This window comes from Rhineura floridana, chromosome 11 (assembly GCF_030035675.1).
Source record: "Rhineura floridana isolate rRhiFlo1 chromosome 11, rRhiFlo1.hap2, whole genome shotgun sequence".
In the NCBI taxonomy this organism is placed as follows: Eukaryota; Metazoa; Chordata; class Lepidosauria; order Squamata; family Rhineuridae; genus Rhineura; species Rhineura floridana.
The window spans coordinates 49,498,483-49,524,233 of NC_084490.1; the positions used below are offsets into that span (position 1 = coordinate 49,498,483).

At 41.9% G+C, this 25,751-nt stretch overlaps 1 protein-coding gene across 2 annotated transcripts in view; it reads left to right on the forward strand.

The window, feature by feature from the left end:
- SMARCE1 (SWI/SNF related, matrix associated, actin dependent regulator of chromatin, subfamily e, member 1) overlaps positions 1-23,766 on the forward strand; it is a 37,577-nt gene extending 13,811 nt beyond the window's left edge. The window contains exons 4-11 of one of the 2 annotated variants that reach the window (XM_061591174.1): positions 2,213-2,380; positions 6,526-6,606; positions 7,594-7,725; positions 8,388-8,559; positions 14,225-14,397; positions 17,759-17,860; positions 21,469-21,679; positions 23,536-23,766. In XM_061591174.1, the coding sequence (XP_061447158.1) occupies positions 2,213-2,380; positions 6,526-6,606; positions 7,594-7,725; positions 8,388-8,559; positions 14,225-14,397; positions 17,759-17,860; positions 21,469-21,679; positions 23,536-23,747 (1,251 nt within the window). In that variant the 3' untranslated portion in view covers positions 23,748-23,766. The remainder of the gene's footprint in view (positions 1-2,212; positions 2,381-6,525; positions 6,607-7,593; positions 7,726-8,387; positions 8,560-14,224; positions 14,398-17,758; positions 17,861-21,468; positions 21,680-23,535) is intronic. The other variant, XM_061591175.1, reaches the window with a different exon arrangement.
- Positions 23,767-25,751: the final 1,985 nt, after the last annotated feature.

Consider the following 25,751-nt stretch of genomic DNA (forward strand, 5'->3'; position numbering starts at 1 on the left):
AACTTAGCCAGTGCTAACCAAGACTGAAAGGACAAGTTGGATTCCTCTAACCAATGCATGGTGATCTGCCCAGGTTCAAGAGGAGGCAAGCTCGCATCTGGCTGGGCATATTCAGGGGACCCAAGCACAGGATTGGGGGAGCAAGAAGCATCACCAAGTTACATCAGATGTTAAGAGCAGCCGATATATACCTTGCCTTACATACGTAATGTCTGTAAACTATTCCTTTTGTCACTCTCTTTTTTTAAAAAAAGAATTTCCCATTGTAACTTTTTTTTTTTTTTTGTAAAGCCATCAGCTCAAAGTTGTCTTCACTTTTAAAAATGTTCTGGATGCTTTGGAACAATTTGGCCTTTTCGTTGCTGCTTGGTTTGATCAATGGCATCTTAATAGAGACTGAGTTTGCATGCCATTCCTTGATCATAGGAAGTTGCCTTATACAGAATCAGAACTTTGGTCCATCTAGCCCAATGGTGTTGACACTGACTGGCAGCAGCTTTCCAGGCTTTAATTCAGGGGTTTCTCCCAGCCCTACCTGAAGACACCAGGGATTAAATTTGGGACCTTTTGTATGCAAATCATGTGCTCTGCCACTGAGCTATGGGTAATTTGATCACAAGCTGTGGTCTGTTTGTAGCTAGTTCTGGATTTTTTTTTCTCACTTGAGGAATGCACATAGAAAAGGTTATATAAAAGCCGCTGTGGTGTAGTCATTAGAGGGTTGGTCTGGGACCTGGGAAACCAGGGTTCAAATTCCTACTCAGCTGTGGGTCAGTCACAGTGCCTTAGCCTAATCTACCTCACAGGGTTGCTGAGAGGGTAAAATGGAGAGGAGAGCCATGTGCATCACCTTGAGTTTCTTGAAGGGAAAATGAGATATAAACGTAATAATAAATATGAAAAATGCAAATGTGAACAAGAACTTTTAGGGATCTGATTTCTGGCTGTTCTGTGCAAGCTCCCTGTAGCAGAAGGAGAAATTTCAATTTAAGTCAGGCATAGGTCAAATGCCCTCCAATTTGTTTGGATGCATTTGACCAAGATTGGGTAGTGGACAGCCTGTGGGCTTTTATGTGGCTCCTGAGGCACTATTACGTGGTTTATGGGTTGTCTTTAGGCTCTGTGTACACTAGAACTATAAACTGGCAACTCTCATGTCTTTCCCTTCCCATGAGACCTGGGAATTAGAATTTTGTGGTGGTGAATAAGAGAGAATCCTTGTTAATATCCTTAATACTTGTGGGGTTTTTTCCCCTACTCCCTTTTGCAAAACTACAGTTGCAGATTTCCATGTGCCAGAGCAGGGTCAGGGAAGGAGCCTTGGCAGTGTAATCAGCCCCTAATATTCAGATACTGCCATACTCATTTCTGTTAACCTGAGAGAGAATGACTAGCCCAAGGTCACCCAGTAAATATCATTCCTGAGCAAGGATTTGAATCAGGCTTCTTAGCCCAAAGCAAACCTTCTTAACAGCTACAGCTATACCTCACTGGCTGTCTAATGCTGATGCCAAGGAAACTGAAATGTTTTTCAGCCTTGTGCATGGCTGGGGCCCTAAAACTGTATGGCACCTTCTAAAACACAAGATTCTGATTGCATCCCAGGGCAAATCCTTAGCAATTATACATTCATGTTGGTGTGATTAATGAGGGTTAAGTGTCTTTACTTGGTTATTCTGTGGCAGATCTCACTTCCTGAGGCCAATTAAGGCAAGAGATCCTGATTTAAGGCTAGAAACATGTTCTTTAACAAAAGGAAAAAGCCTGCAAAAAGCATGGTTTGTGTGTGCATGGACAGAATTATGATTCAGTTCTGTGGAACAGGATTGTTTCTCACAATCCAAATAACTGTTGGACTTAATTATTGGTGTTTTGTTTGTGTTTAACAAATTAGGTCGCTTTAGAAATTGGTTATAAAATGTTTAAACTATAATCACCACAGATAAAATACTGCCAAATTTGCACTGGAAACTTTGACATTACGCTGTCCAGAATCTGCAGTGACAGGGTTTTTAAGAGATAAAACCCCGCTTTTTTGACAGGTTTCATTCAGGCTAACTGTCCCTTAGCCAGCTGCTGCAACACCTCATTATGCTTGTTTAAATTTCAGGTTGCTTTTGCATGCTGTATTGCAAACCATTTTCATTTCTCTGTGTTCTCCTCGTTGGGACTCATTTCTCATTCGTGTTTTTGTCTCATTTGTTTCCATCAGCAAATGCCCAGCACACCGGGGTTTGTGGGATACAATCCATACAGCCATCTGGCCTACAACAACTACAGGCTGGGAGGGAACCCGGGCACCAACAGCCGGGCCACGGTAGGAGAATCAACTATTACATCATCCGGCAAACAACAGGAAGTGACCAGAAATGGCTTTAGAGTTAGGTTCTTCTGAATCTTAGCTGCTACCCCTTTTTTATTTTTTTTTCCAAATACAAACATAATAAAATAACTTGTGATTTCTTTCCCTTTCTCCCTAGTCTGCCTCTTTCACTGTGCAGGAACTAAGTTTTAGATAATGGCCTTTTATTTGTAAATTAAGCAGAATTTTGGGTGAGTTCACATGTATGTCACTTGATAACTGGAGAATCAAGTATGGATGAGATTGTCATCACAGATTGGGCATCACTGGCAGAGTTTTATAGCATCTCTGACAGTGGCTTCCACAGAGGCAGCTCACATACTGAGTTGCAAGTCATCAAGCGAAAGGGTAGCCAATGATATACGTGCACATGTGAATCAGGCTTTGAGTTCCAGAGGAATAGTTCATTTAGAAGTCGGACATGCTTCAGCATTTCCAAGACTAACTTCCCCTTACTGTGGCATGAAAGTTTCTGAAGCTATGGTCTACTTCATCAAATGGATTTTTTCCCCAAATTTGCAGGAAACTGTTTTGGAAATCTAGGAAATTCCAAAATCTAGGAAATTCCAAAATCCACTTCAAGGTTAGGGTTCACTGACATTGGCATCTTCTAAAAGATGTAAAATCAACAGTGTTCTAGAATTGGTGAGGGAGGCACCCGCCCACTTTCAGAATTAAACATTATTTTGGATTGTCCCATTACTACCTTTAGACAAACCCTAATTATGTCAAGTTCTGGTGTCCTACTAGAAGGTGGTTAAAATTTAGAAAATTTTAAATAAGAACCCCCTTGTAAATAAGAACCACCACTTTGAACTACTTCATGTACGTAGTGAAAAAGGACATTGCCTTGGGGGAGTTACTCCATAATAATCTATTAGTCTCTAAGCTGCCTTAGCTCATGTCGTCTGGCTACTGTAGAATGAAGACCAAAGCATACCAGTGATCTGCTCATGGTGACCACATCAGTACAAGATCCTCTTCCCCACATCTTCCTCTGATGATGCAGTAATACTTGGATACAGGAACAATATGGGCCAGGCTGATTACATGATTCCTTTTCCCATGATTATTGTCCTTCCAGCTGGGCAACATATGCTTGGGAAAGAATCCCACCGTCAGCCCTTTTCATTTAGTCCCTGCATGCTTCCCTACAGGAATGGTGTGAAAATGAAACTCTACGGAAGTGGCTCTTGTGCCCCTCCAGTCGCATGTGCAATATACCTTGGGGAAAAAAATATTTTGAAAGGCAGCTAACTAATTAATTAAAATAAATGTAATTCATCTGGAATTTACTAGTAACTGATAACTATAGTAAGTGTTAAAGCGATCATCATCCACACCAGCCAGTCAGACAAGGAAGTACATTGGTGTTTCCCAGCATGGTGCCCTCCACATGTTTTGGACTTCCATTAGCCACAGCCAGTATGGCCAGTGGTCAGAGATTATGGGAGTTGTAATCCAAAGAATCTGGAGGAGACCAGGTGGGAAAAGGCAGAAGTATTTAGTAGCTGTTGTCATGGTTTACACCTAACAACCCCAAAACTGGTATATGTAACCCCCAGGGGATTCACATGATAATCTCCTGATAACTGTTGGTGATGGAAGGTCCCCTATATCCTGTGAGGGAGGTGAACTGTTTGGTTCCCAGTTTCCGTGTCTGCTTGGAACATTCATCCACAACTCAACTCAACACTAATTTGCTAAGTTGAAGAGAGCCTTCTTTCTGCTCTCCATGTTAAGAAGTAGAAGACAGAAGAATATGGCAATATAAAGAGAATTGTAAACAGATAGCAAAGTGATACAGAAAGCACACAATACAATGATAGGGAATCACCCTTCATGTGTTAAGTCCCATTTCACAGGAAGAATTTCTGATGCTGCTAAGATCATCATAAGGTGTGCATTTCTCCCAAATACAGTTTTGTCCATTAATCATTTAAAAATCTCACTCCCAAAGACTTTTAAAATCTGAATTTAAGTTCAGATTGAAACCTTTTGTTTTGGTTTTTGTTTCATGGATTTCTATTGTATAGATATATCATGAGCATTTATAACTTTCTCTACCATGTGTGGTCTTTTAAAAAAATCCCTATTGATTTATAAGCACTAAATTGATTCACTGGATGTTTTCAGATCCATCTTTGTATGTGTGTATCTGTATACATTTGCTAATGCATACGCCTCATAAACATTGTTTGTTTCAGTGGAAGGGATATATGCATTGATTTGTTCATAGCATTTCATAAATATGACCAGGAGAAAAGCTTTCTTTTTCTCACTTAAAAGAAAAAAATCATTTCCAAGTGCTTCTAGGATGTTAGAGGCCTGATCTTATAAGCCACTCTTACCACACATATTTTATCTCAGGCTTAAAGAGTTGTCCTTTTATAGTCTGTGAAATTGGTCTTGTTCTAAAACTGAATTCCCTGCATAGACTTGTCTGTATTTTACCTTCATCTTAAACACTGTAGTCCCATTCCAGGACAACTATATGCGCTCAAAGGTGCAGGTGAAATCTTTCTCGCACAGGCTGCCCCATTACTTTCTGTGGAAGGAGGAGATCCTCATGGGCTGAGAAATGCATGCATGGATCTATTTCCTCCATTGAAATGAATGCGGGGCCCATGAAGATGATGCAAGTTCTATGTGCCAAGTCAAAGCTTCTGCTACTGTAAGCAATTGCCAGATGAGGGACCATAGTTTATAATGATATGATTCCATTGTCCAGAGTTCTCCCACTATCAGAAATAGTTCGGGAAAGTGACCCTTGTACCCCTAAATACCCATGTGTACACAGAACTCTGGATCATAGCCACTACCTGGAAATAGTACTACTTTCAGCAGATGTATGGAATGTATGGAAGCCTAGGCAGTGCTTTAATAGAAAATGTGTTAAGACTGAAGACTTAGATCCTTCTGGCAAACTGTAGATATTTGAAATGGAGTACCAGCAAGTCTTTGAAAGAAAACAAGTTGTATTTGCACAATTACTATATTTTGAAACAAGAAAAAAATGTAGCAAGGAAGGGACTGTGTAGCTGCCAGCCAATAACACCTATTTGTTTTAGTGTCTTTCTTTTTCTTTCTGTTGAGTGCAGGCAAGGTGCTTGGCGTTTGTACAAACCTTTAAGGAAGACAAAGCTCCCTCCAGGAACTCACAGTCTAATTTGGACTTGGACAGTACAATTCGGATTCATATGGTGTACAGATTGAGGGAGCAAGCCTTGCAGAGAACTTGTTCTGATGCATATTCTGGGTTCTCCCCACCCTTAGTCTGTCTTTATGGAATAAGTATACTTTGAGAAGGCCTTGAGTACAAGTATATCCACACCACTTCAAGCCTGTTCTCTCTCCTCTTCCTAAGTTGCCTGTCTCTTTTCTTTTATATTGAGGTTGCATTCACACCTGAACTTTACCACTGGTTTGCCACTGTACCTGTTGCAACAAGTGCTCCTAATGCTCTAGAATTTTTACATCCCCCAGGGGTGGTTCAGGAAAAAATCTAATGTGGCTGTTTCTGTAATATGCAAGTACCCCCAAGGAGTCTATGTAAAAGAATCAAAATTGGGCAATTCCAAGATTCAGAGCAATTACTACCATTCCCCAGCCAACAATAACTGCCTAGAGAATCCCTAACAAACATGGTATCATCCGTGCTCTGCTATTTATTGCAGGGGATTGTGGGATAGCCACATATTTCACAGTAAGAAATAATCTCAACAAATTGTTGGAAATCAGGAGTAGCTAAATTCCCATAGAACTGTGCACGTGGATGCTACAGAAGTGATGTAGTTGAGGCTGAAGCTGGGGTTCAGCAAGGAATTAAAAAGGCAGGTGTGGATGTAGCCTCAGGTAGTTAGTGCCAGTAGAGTAACAACGGCTCTCATTGGAAAGAGAGAATGGACATTGTTCAAGTTGCTGCTTGCGCTGTTGGGAAAATTGCTGTCTTTAATACAAAATCAATGGCAAATTCATTAAAGGTGCCGCTTTGTTACTCCTGACCCAGGGTGATGGAGAATATACTCTTCTGATGAGAGCTAATAATGTTACCTGCACCTGTGTCTTACTTACCTGTGTACGTCTCTTGGCAAACGTCTGTTTTGAGGTTCTCAGATGTTTGAGATAAGATAACCAGTGGATTTTATTTGGTTCTTCTCTAGGCATCATCGGGTATTACCATCCCAAAACCACCAAAGCCTCCAGATAAGCCACTCATGCCCTATATGAGATACAGCAGGAAGGTGGGTACAAAACACTTAAGTGATGCTTAAAATCCGAACTCGTGCTTAACCTGTTCCATGGTTTTTCTGAAAGTGTGCTTAAATATATATATTTTTTCCTTAAGGGAAAGCTTAAGAATTCAGTTGTCTCCTCCTTTCACAGTGGAGGCAATAGTGAACTACCCAAATGGAGGGGGGGGAAATAGTTTCACTACAGAATGAAACCTGGCCAGCATACTATCGGGGGACAAATGAAGACCATTTTTATTGAATATTTAGACAATGCTTAAAACTTACTACCAATTCCTCTGCTAACAAGGATGCATCTGGTGACTTATTGACAGACTTTTCTGTGTTAAAAGTATCGCTTCTGTGGCAAATCAGGATTGGTACAACTCCATAGCTGGACTTTGCAATAGTGACTGTAGGATCTACTTCGCTTTTTGAAAAGCAGCTGTCTTTTTTTCTTTTTTAAAAAGCTCTATTCCTTTTACTATAGGGAGAGGAAAAGAAGGCGTAGTGCCACTCCCCTCTATCTCTGTTTTTTTCCTGATTTTTGACTGTTTCCTGATTAAAATGAGTGCCTAGGACAGCGCCTGATCCAATCCAGTGCCAAGGAGTGACTGAGCCAGGAGGAGGACTGTGTTACCTGCCTTTCTATCTCTGTTTAAAAACAAACACCTGTTTCATCCAGCAGCCTCTCTTAAGACAAAAAGAGAAGAAATGTAATGCAAGATTTGGAAAGGATACTGTGCGACTGAGAATAAAACCAGGCAGTGGATAAACATTTGTATCTCTGACTTCCTGCCCCAGAGAAATAATCAAACAATGGACTTAGAAGCATAGCAAAAAAAAAATAAAAAAAAATAACTGTCGTAATGTAGCCTTGCTTTGTGATGATAGTTCTCTGAAAAGACACTAGTCATGGTGGTGATATTAAAAAAAATAGATATGTTTAATTTTAAATATTCAGTTAGCTGGAGCTTTACTACAGATGTTTCTATTAAGGTCTGGGACCAAGTGAAGGCGTCCAACCCTGACTTGAAGTTATGGGAAATTGGGAAGATCATTGGAGGGATGTGGCGAGACCTCACTGATGAAGAGAAGCAAGAGTACTTAAATGAATATGAAGCAGAAAAGGTACACGGAAGAAATCTCCCTCTCTCTCTCTCTCGCTCTGTCTCCCACATGACGCTGGAAGTCTCTCACACATACACAAACCTAAAATTAAAAAGAGAGAGAGAGGGACTAGTTCTGGAGGCGGAGGTGATAAAACAGATTCGCATACAAGAGTTATTGAGGAAAGAAACTGAATCAACTCTTTGCTGTGCAAGGCCAGATCTCCCAGGAGATTTAAGGAAAGTATGATAGAATCACGATACTTGGATGGCTTTTGAAAAGAGCCCACCCACAAAAAAAAAATCCTACAATTAAACCTGAGTCAAGGTTGCGTGCCCTCCCTCTTTGCCCCCAACTCTAAAGACACCTGGAAATAAAGCACAGTTAATGAGACTTCCCTCTTGCAGTTCCTCCCAGCATCACACTCCCCTGTATTCCCTTTGCTGTTCATTATATATGGACACACACCGAAATATGTAGGTGCCACCTTAGCCTGCCTCTGGCTGTGAGGCTCTTGCAGAAGAGGGCAAGTGAATCTCAGTCGGTGGCCCTGAGGCGCCCACCCCTTGCTTCGTGTGAAATTGTCCTTGTTTCCTGCGAGGATTTTTTAGTCAGAAGAATTCCCCGAGGGCGAGGGAGATGGTTTTGATTGCAGTTTTTAAAATGTATCTATCAAACTGTAGATAGAATACAACGAGTCGATGAAGGCCTACCATAATTCACCCGCTTACCTTGCTTACATCAATGCAAAAAGCCGTGCCGAAGCTGCGCTGGAGGAAGAAAGCCGGCAAAGGCAGTCCCGTATGGAGAAGGGTGAGCCTTATATGAGCATCCAGCCTGCCGAAGACCCGGACGGTAAGCAGGAATGTGAGATGTAGAATGTGAGATAAGGATTGGCAAGAAAATTACTGGGTTTGGTGGTGGAACTGAAATTCCTTACTTGAAGGGTGCTTGGCAATAGGATGTTTTAGCGGGGAACTCTTGGGGCATTTCTTCACCCAAACCGCTGTCTTCTCACCCATCCCCAGCACCTTTGTGGCGTGTTGTCCACAAGCCTTCTTGTATCTGCTCTTTGGGGACATAGGAAGCTGCCTTTATTCTGAATCAGACCACAGGTCCATCCAGCTCATTATTGTCGATGCTGACTAGTAGTGGCTCTCCAGGTTTCAGGCAGGAATCTCTCCCAGCCCTACCTGAAGATGTTGAGGATTACCTTGCTTTGGACCCTCTGCCCTCAAGGCAGATGCTCTGCCACTGAGCCACTCGTCCCCAAATGTTATGCTCTTCTCTATAACTGTTAGTTTGAGACCTCCAAATGAGGAGAATGAAGCCCACATAAAGCACAGACTGCTTTTTTTCATCCGTATTAGAGTTTTAGAAAATTGTGCTAAGGTGTTTTATGTTTTTTGCCTAATTTTAGCAGGGATCATGCATGGGGATACAGACAAGTTTTAAAAGAGAACTTGATTCTGCCTCCAGCTGATGCAAAATTTGTCATGAGCAGTAGAAAAATTCCAGATGCCTGGTTGTATAAGTGCCTATTTTCTTTTCCCTATCCCTGCACGTGGTTGAGGTTTGTGAAGTTGCCCCTGAACATTGTGCAGCCTACTTTAGCTTAGGTGCCTAAGTCCTCTGAACTGCCTTGTTCAGGTAGCACATTTGAAGAGTATACTTGCTCTTTGACTGTGACACAGTTACTTAGATTGACAGGTGAGAGTGGGGGTGGGGAGGCACTTCTGGTCAGAGCTCTGTAATGTGGTTCTTTACTGAAGTGGGGGTGGGAATACAAGCTGAATCAGCTGCACTCCACCTTACCTGTGCAAAGACCATGAGTCTTTTTTAGAGGTTGAACTAGAATAAAGGATGTGCCACAGAAAGGGCAAGGTCAAATCAGGAGGTCAGTCCATGAGAAGAATCAGGAAGACAAGCATAGAGGTCCAGTAATTTTTTCCATGTATCACAGCCAGGCTGCTAGGTTCCTAGACCAAGTCCAGATTATTTGCTGATGGATTCAGATAAATTGCTAGAGAAGGCACAGATTTCCCTCAAGTACACACTACATCAGAATGTGTCTGTCTTGAGTAGCCCAAAAGATGGGATGCTCACCCTGCTCTATAATGTTGAATAGTTCAGTGCTGACTGAGTACCCTTGTCTTGGCAGATTGGACCATTTTCATTTCTGTAGATCTTGATGCCTCTGACTTAGAGGACATTTGGAGCTCTTTTCCATATGTGGTTCTTCATTCATCTTGCACCTCCTCTGAGACAAGTTAGAATAGCGTTCCCCAATCTGGTGCCCTCCACATCTTTTTTTTGGACTACAATTCGCATCATAGTTGACAATCAGTCATGCTCATTTGGGCTGATGGGAGTTGTCGTCTGAAACATCCAGAGAGCATCAGGTTGGGAAAGGCTGAATTAGACTCTCTGTCAGCTGAACTCTCTGAGTTTTATTTTGTCCTTGGGCAGGCTTAGACCATGAAGTTTGAGAGCTTTGTGCACAAAGAGAGAGGGAGAGGGGGGAGAGAGACGTCCCCTTGAAGTCCAGGTCACTGTCTCCTGGGCCACTCCGTGCCAGGAGTGAAGGGCAGTTTTTCTCCTCACTGCAACAGTACTTGTGAGCCCAACAACTCTTCACTTGTGTAGAAGAAAGCAAAGAAGGGCTCTCAGGGACATCACTGTGGTGGAGGCATAATCCTTCTCCGTGCCCTGAGGACCCTAGTTACTAGAACCATTGCGAGCCAGGCCTGCCTCTGGCTGCATAGCTGCATTTTGGGTTGTGTTGCAATTTTGGTCACTCTTAAGTATGATGGGGTGTTGAGAGTCATTTTTAATGTACATTGATAATAACTATAATTTGTAAGTAAAGTGTTGCATAAAAAGTAAGAGCTCAAGGCACTTCCCATCACCTTAGTCCTTATGGGAAGGCTGTAGCATAAACAACTATTATTTTGATCTCCTTATGACAGATTGGGCTAAAAGCTGAGGCTGAAACATCGGGGCTTCCAGAGTCCTCATGGCTGACCTGCATGTTTCCCCAATCATTGCTCATGTCCTTAGCCCCCACATTACACCAGCTTTTGAGCTTTGGCAGTTTAAACCTTGTTTGAAATCAGGTGCCCAGCTGATTAATCCTTGGATTGCTCATTCACACTGGTGTAAATAGAATGTTTTTTTTAAAAAAAAAAACTGAATAAATCTGGCATGTTCGGCTCATAACTGTCATCTTTTGTACCTGTGCTGTCATCTGAAGCCCCACAATCAGTTTTAATTAGTTCTGCCACTTGTCTTTGCTTCAAAAAACAAATGACCTTGTCAGCACCAGCATCTCCTTGAGAGGGGAATTGTCCAAAGGGTTTTGATTTCAGCCGGAAGGACATGAATACCTTTTTGCCCCCACCTTGCCTGCTTTGTGCTGTTAGTCACACAATGATATGATCGCTCTCATCTTTCTTTTTTCATTTTATAACATTCTGTTCATTGTAACTGTGCTGGAACCTGAGAGTGAAAATGTTCAACAAACAAAGCAAATAATGCCTTTCTGCTCTGCCTGCGTAGTTGTATGACGTGATCTCATGGCAGAGCAGCTGTTTTCACTGTGAGGTACAAAAAGATAAGCCAAAAAATTCTCATGTGTTGTCTTGCCCTGCCCTGATTCCAGCTTGGGCTGGATGGGCTTTTTTGCTCATCCTATAGCAGGCAGTCTTGCTTATGAATTCTGTCCATTCCAATAGGACCAAAGGCAGGCCACCATCAGAGGAAAGTTCCTCTGCACTCAAAACGTTGGTGTACTTTTTTTATCCAAACTTTTCTGGACTTGAGGCAGGTCCTGTTTTCCCTCTTCTAGAAGTCTTTTAGACCCCATCTTGTGCTGTGTTAATTACTCCAGAGAATATACAGCCATACTCGAGAGTTCCATTCCTCGGTCACAAATGCAAACTGGAATTCTCACTTGATGCAGTGCCTATAACTGATCTGCATCAAGTTATATTGAATAAATGCTCTTTAGTTTCGGCAGAATCGACCTACATTCTTTTGTTGGGATGCTGAGCAGAGAACCAAGGTGAGGAAATCAGATAAACAGGGAGAACATCCCTGTTCTCTTCTCAGAGGAAGAGAGAAGGTATTTCTGGACATGCACACACATCCCAAATTGGACAATGGAGCTTTCTATCCACCCTCAATGCTCCCCTGCCCCCCCCCCAAGCATAACCTCCTTCCTCCCTGGTCTTCTAACATTAAAAGCTCCTGCACTGCTAATTTATGATCCACAGAGCATTTGGTACCTGCCTTATAAGGACCAAATCCCTATTTCTTGATGCCTTTTCCAAAGCGTGAGTTTTACTGCAGTAATTGCACAGCTTTCAAGTTGTTGAATGCCATCCAGACTTCCTGTCTCTCTAACTCTTAAGTTGTAGGGATAATTGAATTTTTCTAGCATTCACACTGCAATATTTTGTCTTGGGGCGTGTGTGTGTGTGAGACAGAGAGACAGACAGATTTCTCACTGTTATCCTAGCCCTGGAACCTGCATCCATTGCCAGGGTTCAGCCTTCCATTATACAGAGAGGATAATAGAGAACCTGTGAGCATGTGCGGAGTGCTTTCCCCTCATTGGCAAACAGACCACAGTACTTGGGATTAGCAGGGAGAGGGGTTTCAGGAGCCATAACATGACTTACAAATAAGCTGCTGCCTCTCACCTATCATCTTAGAAATCAAGCAAGAGGTGAGGCATAATATGGGAGAACAGTCATGTATTTCTAGGGCCAGCCTAGGTGCTAGTCTTAGCTGCTGTCAGATATTCGACGTTTTACTAATCAGAACTCATTTGCTGGAAGGGATGGGCTAGAAATTCAGGGTGGTTCCTTAGTGAAACCTGTCCAAAAATAAAGTTTTGTTTAGATATGAGGCCAAACCCATATCTGGTATTTAGCCTCCCCTCTTTTTTCTTTTTTTAAATTGACTATCTCTGGCATTCTTTTGTTTGTTTGTAGGTGGTTCTGGCAGTAGCAAGAAAGGGTGGGTGCAAGTTTGCAATCCAGTTTAAATAATTACTTTTGTCGGGAAAGATGACAGAGAAAAGGGCGAGGGCTTTCTATGCTTCTGCAGAAAACAAACGGAAAAACCCCTTCATATTTCCTTCGCCAGTGGCACATATGCATTCATCTACCACAAGGCCACTGCTCCAGCTATCTGTCAAGACTGCTCAGTTCCTTTTTCCCTGTGTGTAATAGCTCGTTTTTGTCAAGGATTTTTTTTTTTTTGCATGTATAGAAAGCAGGCAAAGGAAGAGGTTCTTTTTTACATAGAGGTTGATTAGTGGTGGGGAACCTGCAGTCCTCCAGATGTTATTGGGCTATAACTCAAACTATCCTGACTATTGGCCATGCTGGCTGAGGCTGATGAAGCCCAACAACACCTGGAGGATCATAGGTTCTCCATCCCTGAGCTAGACTTTCTACTCAGTTGCCCCATTTGCCTTTCCAAGGTTTCAATCCTATGCATACTAACATGAGAGCTAGCCTGTTGAGGACCGTGAAGCTTTCTTCTAAGCATGCTTCAGAGTGCAGTATAATTAACATTATATAATTGCAAATCCATCTACAGCTTACATATATATAAGAGAAAGCACCAGTATTTGTTGACAATTTGAACAGGAAACATTGGGTTTGAGGGTTGGTATAACATGGTGGTTAAAGGCATGAGCTGTGACCTGGATTGTCCCCAGTTCAGATCTCAGTTCAGACCTGAACTCATTGGATAACATAAGATTCAGATTTGTTTATTTGCATCTAGTCATCAGACCATCACAAAACAAAGGTTTAGCAGCATGAAAGTAACACAAGGTAACATCAATAGAAGTTAACTAAGACCCAAATAAACTACCACATAAACAAACTTAAAATGCTGAATTACCTTGGCAGATCACAGCATGCACCTTTAAAAAGGAAAGAGTGTTCCTCTTTTAACAACCATTAAAATTAAATATTAAAATAAAATGAATTTATGCAGATCTAAATCAGCTTCTACCTTCTCCTCTCTGCCCTGCACTATGGGAGTAATTGATAAGGATGATGATGATGATCATACCCTACTTTGCAGGGTTGCTGTAAAGATAATGGGAGTAAAATGCTTTCAGCTTTCAATCACAACTGAGTAGTTTACATGATATATGTTATTCTGTTTCCATGCTCCAGGATTTCAGGAAAGGATGTGGAAATGGCAGAAAGGTATAGAATGAACAGAAGGGTGTGCACTTCAAGAAGTTGTATCCAATGTTAGTCCTACTTGGAAACAAATGACCTAAGTTAACCATTGAAATAAATTGACCTACTCATTGAAATAAATGACCTAAGTTAATGTCCATTGATTTCAGTGGGTCTACTCTGAATAGGACTAACATTAGATGCAACCCAAGATTATGTAGCCATTGTTGCCTGGGAAGTTAAGCGATCATAGCAGTGTGCAAGCTATGGTGTATCTTCCATAATTCACTATTGTGTACATTTTTTTTAAGATTATGATGATGGATTTTCTATGAAACATACTGCTACAGCCCGTTTCCAGAGAAATCATCGCTTAATTAGTGAGATCTTAAGTGAAAGTGTAGTCCCTGATGTCAGATCGGTGGTCACCACAGCAAGGATGCAAGTTCTCAAGCGCCAGGTCCAGTCCTTAATGGTTCACCAGGTAAAGTCTGGATATTTGAAAATTCTTAATAAATGTAATAGGTTTTGGTGTGAGAGTTTGTGCATGAATGGGATTCTGTGCCCGATAGTAGGCAGATTTCCACATGATGTGGCCCACCCATGTTGTATGATAATAGTTGTAGAACCACTGGACACATCCCCATTACCCATTTTAATGTGGTTTCAAAACAGTTAACCGGCATTTGCTTTCCCCAGACCTTGTGAGTGTACACTTCTTTTGTTCAAGAACCATAGCCTCTTTACAGCTCCAAGATGCCCTTGGTTGCAAGTTACAACAGTTTAAAACTGGTGTGAAGCCTGTTTGAAACTGTTCTGCGGTGTTAAGTGTAGCAGTAGGTTTAGAAACCTTTTGGTTGTGTAATTCAAAACCTTGCAGCAAAGCAGGATAATCCTTCCACCAAAATCTTCCCTACCTGCCCTCAGTCAGCTAATGCAACCTGGACCACAGTAGGCCATGAGCAGAGAGCTGGTGAACCACATACAGGTGCTTACAGAGCAGGTAGCTCAATCCATACCACAGGTAACGGGAAATACCACTAGGATTGCTATAGACTAGCTGACATGGGGCAGAATTGCATTATTTCTCCTGGATGCTGGCAAAGCCAAAACCTGCACATCTTTCTTCAGGAAGTTTTTATTCAAGCTTTTGGTGGTTGGCCATCCGATGGACATGGGAGATTCCAGACTAGGATGGATCTTTGGTCTGATCCAATAGGGCTCTTCTTATGTTCTTTTAAGTAGAAAAATTGAGATATTACTACTTTCTTCAAGCCCTTGAGATGGATGGGCTACATTAAGTCCAAAAAAATACTATGGCTCCATGTTAGTGTGTTTGATCCATGACGGTTAAAAATTACAGTAGTATAATATCTTTATTAATGTCACCTCAGTTGTTACAAAGTCTTGAGATGGAATGCAGAAGGTGTTAGACAGACCAGCCTCTGTAAAAGCAGAACAGTTTCAGGATGCAGAAGATCCTGTGACAAAGAAGCTCAACTATTACCTCATGTTTCACAGTCTATCAGTTATTTGGTAAAATCTATCAGTTTTTCAGACCTGGCTCCACCACTTATCAGAACACACAGGATTCTTATGAGAAGGGGAGGGGGGTTCCTTGTTTGTGAGAAAGAGAAATTTGAAATATTTTTAATATTTTCTTCACTGTAAATATTAAACTTTGTTCTGTTCTTAAGGTGGGAAATAATCATTTCATTTTTAATTTGTATACCGCCTTTCTACATCGCTGTGCTCAAGGTGCTTTACAACCATAGAAATGACAAAAATAATCATACTATCATCCTATAATGCTACAAAATGTAAAGTAATACAAAATAAGCTTAAACAACAAATGTTACAAAAATACACAATTTTGCATATACAAGTGTTACACCAATACAGATTACTATTAAATAAACTCCGTATCAGTCCCTAATCCATAATATTGGACCTCTATAGCCTGAAATTGTTGTATGGACCCAGCAGCAACTCCTGTTTAGAGACATGCTTGCCAAATTATGTATGATTACAGTCCTGATCACCTTGAGTATTTGTTTTAAAAGTCCTTCTCCCTCCAATCCACAGCTCTGCAGTATGCACAAGGAGCCCTAGTACACACACAGCTACCCCATTCATAGATTTGAAAGGAAGCATCCTTGGCAAGCAGGGGATCTCTATGTGTGCAACAGGGATCCCCACACCAGTAATACGTCAATTATGGGGACAATTAGTTTTTGTCAAAGCTTCTTTTCCATTTTCCCTATGTTGAGCTCTTTTTTCTTTGAATTATTTTTTTCACTTTGTATTTTCTTTCTCCTCCTCCCAAATGACACTTATACCATTTGCTGTAGCTGTTACCAAACACATTCACTTTTCCTCTGTGCTGTAAGTTCTAGAAGGGGGGGGGAACTCTTGCTATAAACATAAATGTGTTTCAACGAAGCAGCTTTGGGATACCCTACAAATCTGCTGATGTACCTGAACATACATGCTAGGCATATGGATATTTTTGCCCACAAAGTTTACCCCTTTCTCTCTTTCTCTCTGGGAGGAGTAAGGGATGAGGTTCAACATTCAGTGCTTTAGATGATATCTGTTGGGAGATCAAGTGTAATAAAAGGTGTGGGCTAAATTTAAATATGCAGTGCTCTGTCGCAGAGATACAACTCTTGAACCAGGTGAAATTGCAAGCTGCTTCTTTCAAATACAGTGTTGCAACTTTTCATTAACATGCAGCTGCAAGAACATTTCTCTGCATGCACGTGTTAGTTTCCCTAGTTGCTAAATATGTGAGTTAAATGTTCTCTGTCCAGAATTTAGGATAGAAAAACAATGGTATGCACCTCTTTATAGGGCAACTGTGTATTACCTAATCCTGAACTGTTTATTTTACAATGTTGGATCCACCACCAAAAAGGCCCTGCTGCACACTTGCATAGATCTTACCCTTTGCTATGAGGAAATCTTAAGCACTTTTTGTAGACCTAAAGGGGCAACATACATACAAATTAAAATTAAATTCAGATTTGCCCTACACCTGTTTGAACCATGTGACTACCAGCCTTACTAAGACTCAAAAAGACATTCAGACTGGCAGATCTCTAGGGAAAGAGTCCACAGGTTTGTGCCTTTGGTCTTGGCGCACCAATGGAAATGTCATCAAGGAACATTTGCTTGATACTATAGGGACATGCAAAATACAGATTTTTAGCATTAAAGTGATCTGGCATAACAATATTTGTCTTATAACACTCAAGTAAATTAGCATTTTTACAGCCACATGCAAAAACTTTAAATAATGTTGACTCCTTGGGTCAGGAACTTAATATCCCGTTTGTGAAGCATTTGAGACATGTTGGTGTGCTGCCAAAAATACTTCCCTTGTTGGCAGAAATTAGGATCATGATTATGCTACAAAACAGTTGTATTTAAACAAAACAGTTTAATTGTCAGGGCTTACTGTCCCCCTCCCCCGCACACACCAAATGTGTGTCCCTGGGATTATGATCCCATGTGGCTAACAATTTTTAGCAAGCCTCAGACAGAGGGATTTTTGAAATGATCCATGAACATCCACAGGGAGGTGGCAAGGATTTCTCGAAGGAAAGGGGACATGGCTGTGGGGCGTGGCGTGACTATCTTGAAGGGACCTTGAATAAAATAGGTTTACGTTATTTGCCTTCTTTTTATTCCTGAAATCGTCTGCTCTTATTCCAAACTAGTATATCTACATAATTTTCTTCCAAGTTCCCCATCCTCATATAGCAATACTTCACACAAACATTTGGACTAACATGTTGTTAACAACTATGTGTTCACTTTGTATTATAATTTCCCACTCGCAGCGGAAACTAGAAGCTGAACTTCTGCAGATAGAAGAACGTCACCAAGACAAGAAGAGGAAGTTTCTGGAGAGTACAGAATCCTTTAACAACGAGCTGAAGAAGGTAGGGCTCTGCAGAGCGTTTCTGCTTGTGTCATGGAGCCCATTAGGTTCCTGCATGTTGGGCCTGATCTGTGACTTCCCAGAAGTAAGACTTGAAATCCTCTACCATTCCAATTTTTTAAAATACTTGCTACTAATTAGTCCATCCGGTCTCATGAGAGGAAAGACTAGGGATTGAGCCTGGTACCTTCTATTTGCACCATGTGCTCTGCTGTGTATCATTCCCAGTTTAAGATTTGTTTCCTTTGAAGTAGGGCTTCACCTTTTGTGAGTATTTTGTTTGTCTTGCAGTGCACATGTTGGGAGGAAACAAAGTGGAAATAGCAACCAACTCAAGCTAGCTAGTTCCAAGGCAAAAGAAATGCAGATGAAAGAGTCCATAGACCTTTTCTACTAAGATCCATTTCTCACTGAGATGGCAAACCTGTATGTGGACTGTACCATGTCACACTGCTATTTGGGGGGAAGACTCAAATGACTGAATTTCAAACAGAAATTTGAATATTGGGGAATATTCTGGCCTTCTAGCTAACATGCTAGCTTACTATGTGTTGGAATCTTTCACCCCCTCACTGGGAAAGCATTCTGTCATGTCAGCCCAAACCCTTAGTCTGAGGCCCAAACCCACATTTATCGCCTCAGTGAAAACTCAGCCCATCTCTCCTTACATTCAGCACAGCTTATTCCGTTAGATGTGGGATGATCATGATAGCTCATCTCCATTATATCCAACTCTGAACTTCCCAGAGACTCCTAGCTGGTTGTGGTTGGAGACCTAAGCACAGGGGTCATTTGGGATCAAGGAGGGTTGTAAACCCCTTTATTTTGGGAGGAGCAGGGTTCCAGTCATGGCCTTACTTTTGAGCCAATCAGCATGAAAAGAGAGCGTTAGTCACTGAGAAGAGGTGAATCACTCACTGAGAAGACTCTTTTCAGTAGCTGACACACAGCCTCCCTTTCCATGCTGATGGGCTCATAGGGACAGCTGTTGTAGTGGAATGTGGACTTGGAGATGACACGGACAGCAAGAGAGACAAGAGAAAGTTGGAAAGGGGCTGTGGCTGTCACAGGGGCATAGCATGACTATCATGAAGGGAACCTGCACTTCTGAATTTGCTGTTACACTACTGCCTAAACAGCAGGGCTTTTTCAAGTCTTAGTAACTATTTACGTTTGTTCCAAGCGTGCATCTTTAGCCCCTGCATAACATCCTAAACAAGCTATAGGTTCCATGTTGCTGGCCAGGTTCCTTGTTTTAATGACATGGCTGCTTGACTAAGGAAAGAGACTCAGTTTCATAACTGTGACCCACCCTGACTAGTTTAAACTCCAGAGGAAAAGCTTCAGGAGTTTCAGTCTGGTTATTGGAGCCTCCTCTAGAAACTGGAGGGGGGGAAGTCAAAATGATTCACAGGTCTTTTTATTATACACCTAAAAATCCCCTAAAAATGACATTGCCACTCTGGGCTCCTTTGGGAGGAAAGGCAGGATATAAAGGTAATAAAACAAATGAATAACATTTTAAAAATCTAATAATAGTGCTTGTTGATTTTACACAAAGATGTGACACAATCAGGTCACAACATAAGAATAGACAAGATCCTGTATGGACCTTCTAGCTGTCACTTGTCAGCAGCGGGCCTGATCTGGGATTCTTTGTTTCACCAGCCTGGGAACTAGCACAGCAAAGAGGATTTTTTCCTCCTGCCCCCCTTTTGCCTCAGCCAGTGCAAGTGCTTCGGCTGTGGATGCAGTGCTGGCTATGCCATTCCATCAAACCCCAGAGCAGGGAGTTTTTGGAAGGTGTTCTGTAATATGGCCCCAACAGGGATCCTGCCACCTTGTTTAATTAAAGGTGCGAACCTGGAATCCATTGGAGGAGTCTTCCCACCGTTTGAACCAAGCAGCGACAGATAAAACAAGTTCAAATGATTTTAAAGTTTTATAAAGCTACAACTAACACATACAAGAGAAAAAACAACACACAAAGCTATTGCTTCGTACATGCATGGATGGCCTCTGATTGCCTCAACCGTCAGGTCAGAACTATGATTCTGTATTAATCCTTAGTTTAACTCTTTCTGCCTATGGTTAATCAAAGTATGATTTCTTCATGTATATTATTTGAATATGTGTATGTTATTTTAGTTGTGCTACTACTGTTTTAGTTGTACTGCTACTGCCAGCCAGGGGTTAAGACTGCAGCCTGAGTCAGGTCATACTGCTCATTTTGCACAGCACATACCCCAGATATTGGAGGCCTGGGCACTTTTCATAGAATCGTAGAATTGGACCAACTCCATGCTCAATGCAAGAATCCAAGTTAATCCAAGTTCTCCCCAATCTCCATCATGAATCAAGTAGACCAAGGAATATAATGCAAGAGTCTTGCTGAAGTTATGCAGCTGGGCCTGGTCAATGCCTGCGTGGGAGGCCTCCTGCGAATCCTGTTTGCTGTCTTGAGTTCCAAGGAAGAAAGGCAGGATTTAAATGTAATAACATCAATATTGACCAATAAGCTCTGTCCTCCAGCAACCAAAGAAGGAATGTCCACTTTGGGTCTTCAGAAAGAGGGTCTTAATACGTTATGTCTTTGCACTATATTGTTGCAGCAAGAAATGCTGGTAATGGAGTAGATATGTAGAGGACTGCACTGTCAGAAGATTGTTATAAAACCCACCTAAGACTCCTAATTGCATCTGCTGTGCTCTAAGTAAAGGTTTTTCTCAGAAAGAACTTATTAGAGTGATAGGGTTCACTCACATGTTCGAATGTTACCGTGCCACACTCAAGGGCCATCTTAACTGATAAAAGAGATGTCATGAGTAAAATGATTATAAACCATGTCCCTCCCTCTTGATATTTCCTAGCCTAACTCCTTTGAAATATTCTAAGGAAAATCTATCTGGAATATTGGAAGGTAGGCAAATGTGCAAACCTCAGGTTCTGGTTAGATGCTGGAGAACTACATCTTGCTATTGTGAAAAGCAAGTTCCTAGACCTCATGGTATACTTTCAAAATTGTCTCTACAGCCAGCACCACTGGTAATACAGATGTGCATTTTTATCATACTTCTAAGTGCTCCACGTGCATTTTTGTGGTAATCCTTACAATAAATCAGAAAGTCAAGGGTGAGCAGATGATGAATTGCTGGCCAATTTCCAGTGGACTCACTTTGGTACGCTGATTAAAGTACAAGGCAGCTTCCTGTTCACCCAGTTCCCACCTGTCCTTTACTGGTCAGTTGCTGTAGGCTTATCCAGTGCTGCCGGTTGTTGTTACTTTTGCAAAGAATGCTAAAGTAGATAGACCTGGATCTGGTCTAGCTAGGCCAAGATTCTTAAGTGAATGTTTGTACTCAGGATTATTTTAAACAGATTAATGATGCCTCGGCTATTAGGAGATCTGAATACATATGTATGTATTGTCCTTGTATTGTATATGGGGGGGAGGGGAGGAGGCTGAAGATGAGAGACAGTGTTATGCATAAGGCCTCCTAGTGAGTTCATGGTGGAGACAAGACTTGAACTGTAGCACCAAGATGGTAAGGTAACCTGACAAGAGCATTGGATTCACAAAGTGACATGTTTTTTCTTCTCATCAACCAGCTGTGCAGCCTGAAGGTAGAGGTGGACATGGAGAAGATAGCCGCGGAAATTGCCCAGGCCGAGGAGCAGGCCCGCAAGCGGCAGGAGGAACGGGAGAAGGAAGCCGCGGAGCAAGCAGAGCGCAGTCAGAACAGCACAAGCACCGAGGAGGAGCAAGCGGCTAGCAAGGCAGACGAGAAGAAAGACGAGGGAGCCGCTCCTATGGAAACAGGTAACCATGTGGCGAGTGTTGTGGGCTCCTCTCTGAAGCAGCAGCAGTGGATGAGAAGGCACATAACTAAGGTCAGGAGAAGGTGGGTTCGTTTTAAATCAAGCCTTTTTAAAAAGGATCTGAAGTCTGCATCCAGTAGCACCATTTAGATAACGAATTCTGATACAACCTATGGATTTCAAGCTTTCCCTACCACCAGCATGCCAGCGGCTTCCTGAGCTTTGCATCTGTGTTGACTTAGAATCGTAGAATAGTAGAGTTGGAAGGGGCCTGTAAGGCCATCAAGTCCAACCCCCTGCTCGGCCTCTTTCCTTCATCTCTCTCTGTCTTTGTGTGTGTACTTAATTGAATAATCTTGCTTGCCTCCTTCAGAGAAGAGTGAGTTTGTTTTTTAATCTTCCCATCCTCCCTCAGAAAGGTGTTTACTACAAATACATCTGTACATCTGCTATAGGTCACTTTTCAGTGCATCACTGAGGGGAGCTTAAGACTATGTCTGGTGACAAAGGTGGGAGGAAGGCTGGATTCTGAGTTGATTTAAAAGCCAGGGCTGTGCTTTTAGTTACCACTTACATTGTAACTGGAATATAAAACATACGTTCAAAACGAAGTCTCTTCTTCGGTCACAAAAGGAGGAAACACTTTCCTGAACTATGGCTTTGTGAATCCAGTCAGGCTGGGTAAGAGCCCAGAAGAGCTCTTGCTGAGATGCCCAGAGGGGGAGCCTTCTGGTAATTAGTCCACTGGGTCTGTGGGGCTGCTTCACAGCAATATTCAGCAGCTGCTTGTTCAATTGAGAACAGTCTATATATGAGGGGTCCTTTCTCTTAAAAGGCGTTGAGGTTTTATAAACAACTAGTTGCCCCCACCCACCCCCAGGAAAAAAAAAACTCCCACGGAGGGCACAATAACAAAAAAGATCACACTTTCCTTAGCATGCTTTCCTTTTTGGGAGTGTCTGTGTGTGCAGAGCCTCCCAAAGTACTGGAAGAACAGGCTCTGGAATGGAAAATGGTGGGCCTGTCTTTCTCATCGTGGCTTATAACTCAGCTACGGTCAGGAGGGGTTGAGGCCGGGTAGCAGGAGGTGCAGCCAGGCATTTGCACTGATTAAAGCTAGGAGGGGTGGTGTGGAGAGGGATTGCCCCTTTTTGTGCAGGCCAGGAAGGCTCTTGGGGCAGAAGGATGGAAGCAGTTGGACTTCTTTGTATCTGTTCCCTATTGCACCAAGCACTCCCTTCACTCACTCAGACCAACAGCTGATTACCATTGCTATAGTGATGCCTCCTTACCTTTTTGCACATCTTCCCAACAACAGTTCACTGCCCTTTCTGTCCCTAAGCCTTTGTGCTGGCAGTTCGATTTTTTAGCCTTCAGAGTGCTCATTCCATAATCCAGCCAGTGGTTGGAGAGGTGGGGGCTCATTTCAACAAAGTGAAGTTGCAGCTTGTGTAGCCGGTAGCTGCAGAGGTTTCAAACAGTGCTGGTGAAGGAGGAGGATTTTGGGAAGTGGGATTAAAATAGTTTCTGCATGTCCATGCTTTCTTTTAATTTAACAGTAAGATGTCTCTGTGATAAGTTCTAACAGCTTGCCACTATTACTTCACTTTAGTATATAGATTGCTATTACACAAGCTAGGCTCTACAAGCTTAGTGCAAGAATCTGATTGGCAGAATGATTGGCACAAGAATCTATAAACAATACATGTCTTATGCATGACAACTTTTAAGACAGGATTGTCTTGTTGTTTTTTTCTGGGCATGCCATTCGTGATTTGAATTCCCATTGGTGTGCCTGAAAAACTTTCTAAATTCAAGGGGGAAAAGATCTCATGGCCAAATTTGTCTCTGTGGCAGAGGAGCCGCCTGCTGAAGAAACTATCGAGAGCCAGCAAAACGGTGAAGGGACGTCCACTCCCGAAGACAAAGAGAGCGGCCAAGAAGGAGTCGAAAGCACAGCAGAGGAAGGAACAAGCGATAGCAACACGGGGTCAGAAAGCAACAGCGCCATGGTTGAAGAACCCCCAACTGACACAATAGCTTCAGAAGACAGTGAAAAGAAAGAATAAATATATAGCCTCTTCTTTTCATGCATCTCTCTTTTTCTTAACGATTCATAGCATGGGGATGAGGTGGTATGCAAATAGTTCTTGGTCTTGTTTCATGTTTTCTATGTCGGTCCCAACCAAATGGATACTGGGGATTTTAACTTTTTGTAATGTATGTGATGCCATTGGGTTCAAATATCCAGGGCTGGTTAATAGATTTAGAGTGAACAGTTGGCACAAAAATGGCTCCCACTGAGCTGTGTCATAATCCACAACAACAGCATCATTCTTCTCTCAAGGAATCAATTTTGTTCTATGATTAATTTGTTGTTTAGCTTTTCTTTTTCCAGGGCAATGTTATAGAGTGTGGTAGAAGCATCCACATCTCCGAGTAAGTTCTTGGCTGGAGACAGACAGCTTAGAATCTGATTGTTAACATGTAACACACACACACCCCAAAAATTCACTCTCTGTCTTCCACATCATTTAGGGTTGCATGTGGAAATGATATTCCAGACTTCCACTCCTTTCAGACATAACTGAAAATTGGTTATCTTTGAAAAGTACAAAGTATCTTTCTATAGAATTAAATTGCCATTCTTCATTTTTCCTTAGAAAGGAAGTATGTAACATTTCAGAGTTCTGGAGTTTGAAACCCCAAAAGCTTTAAGTTAAATTTCATTGTGGTGCCTCCATGAAAGCACAGACAATTGTACACAGAGTTTCTCTCCAGCCAAGTAACTCTTAAGACCATTCCTACTGAAAACGCAATTGCGTTACACAGTTCCATTACGTCTTGGAACTATTTGGAGTAATGTGGGATCCTTCTCTTGAAGACTTCACCACCACCGCTACTCTGATGTTCTTTGATCCCTTTAATGAGAATGATTTGGTGCAAAGGCATGGTGGAACACAATCCAAGGCAGCTATTTGAAGCTTGTCAAACCTATTTGCCTCCCATGCTGTGCTATGCTATGAAAGCACCATGCACGCAATTCATATCAAGCAGCTCTTTTAAGTTGAAATGAGCTCTTCAGAATCCCTTACATCATCACCAAGTTACTTGTTTTTCTTGTTAAATGCAAGTTGTCTGAGAATTCTGCTTCAGGGTTGCCTTCCACAGACGTCTTCTCAGAGGATTAAAAAAATTAGTAACTTTTATGTGAAGATGACACCAGTTTTTGTGAATGTCTCCTAATCCATTGTTGGTTTATGGATTTGTGGTGGGTTTTGTTTTTTAAAAAACAACTCTTTCTTGTATTTTAGATGGTTTTTCATGTAATAAACTAGAAAATGTTTTAAGAAAATGAAAAGGCTGCAGCAGTCTGTACTTGTCTCAGACACCCTGGTTATTATAAAGCACTGTTTTCCTCCAAGGAGGGAAAGTAGAACTCTATGGAGAGAACAATTAAAAAAACTTCACTGGTTCTCAGTCCAGCTGTAGTTATGCCTAACTAGAGCTCAATAACCAATAGCCTTGTAGATGAGAGGCACATCCCCCTCTGCATTTAAAATGAGAGCCAGTGTGGTGTAATGATCCAGTAGCCTCAAAGACAAATGAAAAGAAAAAATAAATATATAGCCTGTTTTCATGCACTTGACCCAGAAAATACAATTTGTGCAGAATGGTGCAACCAGATTGCTAACAGGAGTGAGACCAAGTCAGCATATAACTCCTCTGCTCAGAGATCTGCCCAGGTTGCTAATTTGTTACTGGGCCAAGTTGAAGGTGTTCCTACTGGTATATAAAGCCCTCAACTGCTTGGACCAGTTCACTTGCGAGACTGGCTTACCCCATATGTGCACACTTGAGCACTTCGCTCTGTGGAACAGGCACTGTTACAGGTGCCACATAATACTCATTCTGCTCTTGTAAGAAATCGTTCTTTTAGTGTGGCAGCTCATCATCTTTGGAACTCCCACCTATTGACATCAAGCAGGTGCCTTTACTGTATTCCTGTCAGCACCTTTATAAAACTTTTTTGTTTAGGCAAGTCTGTCCAGACATATGAATGTTGATCTGTT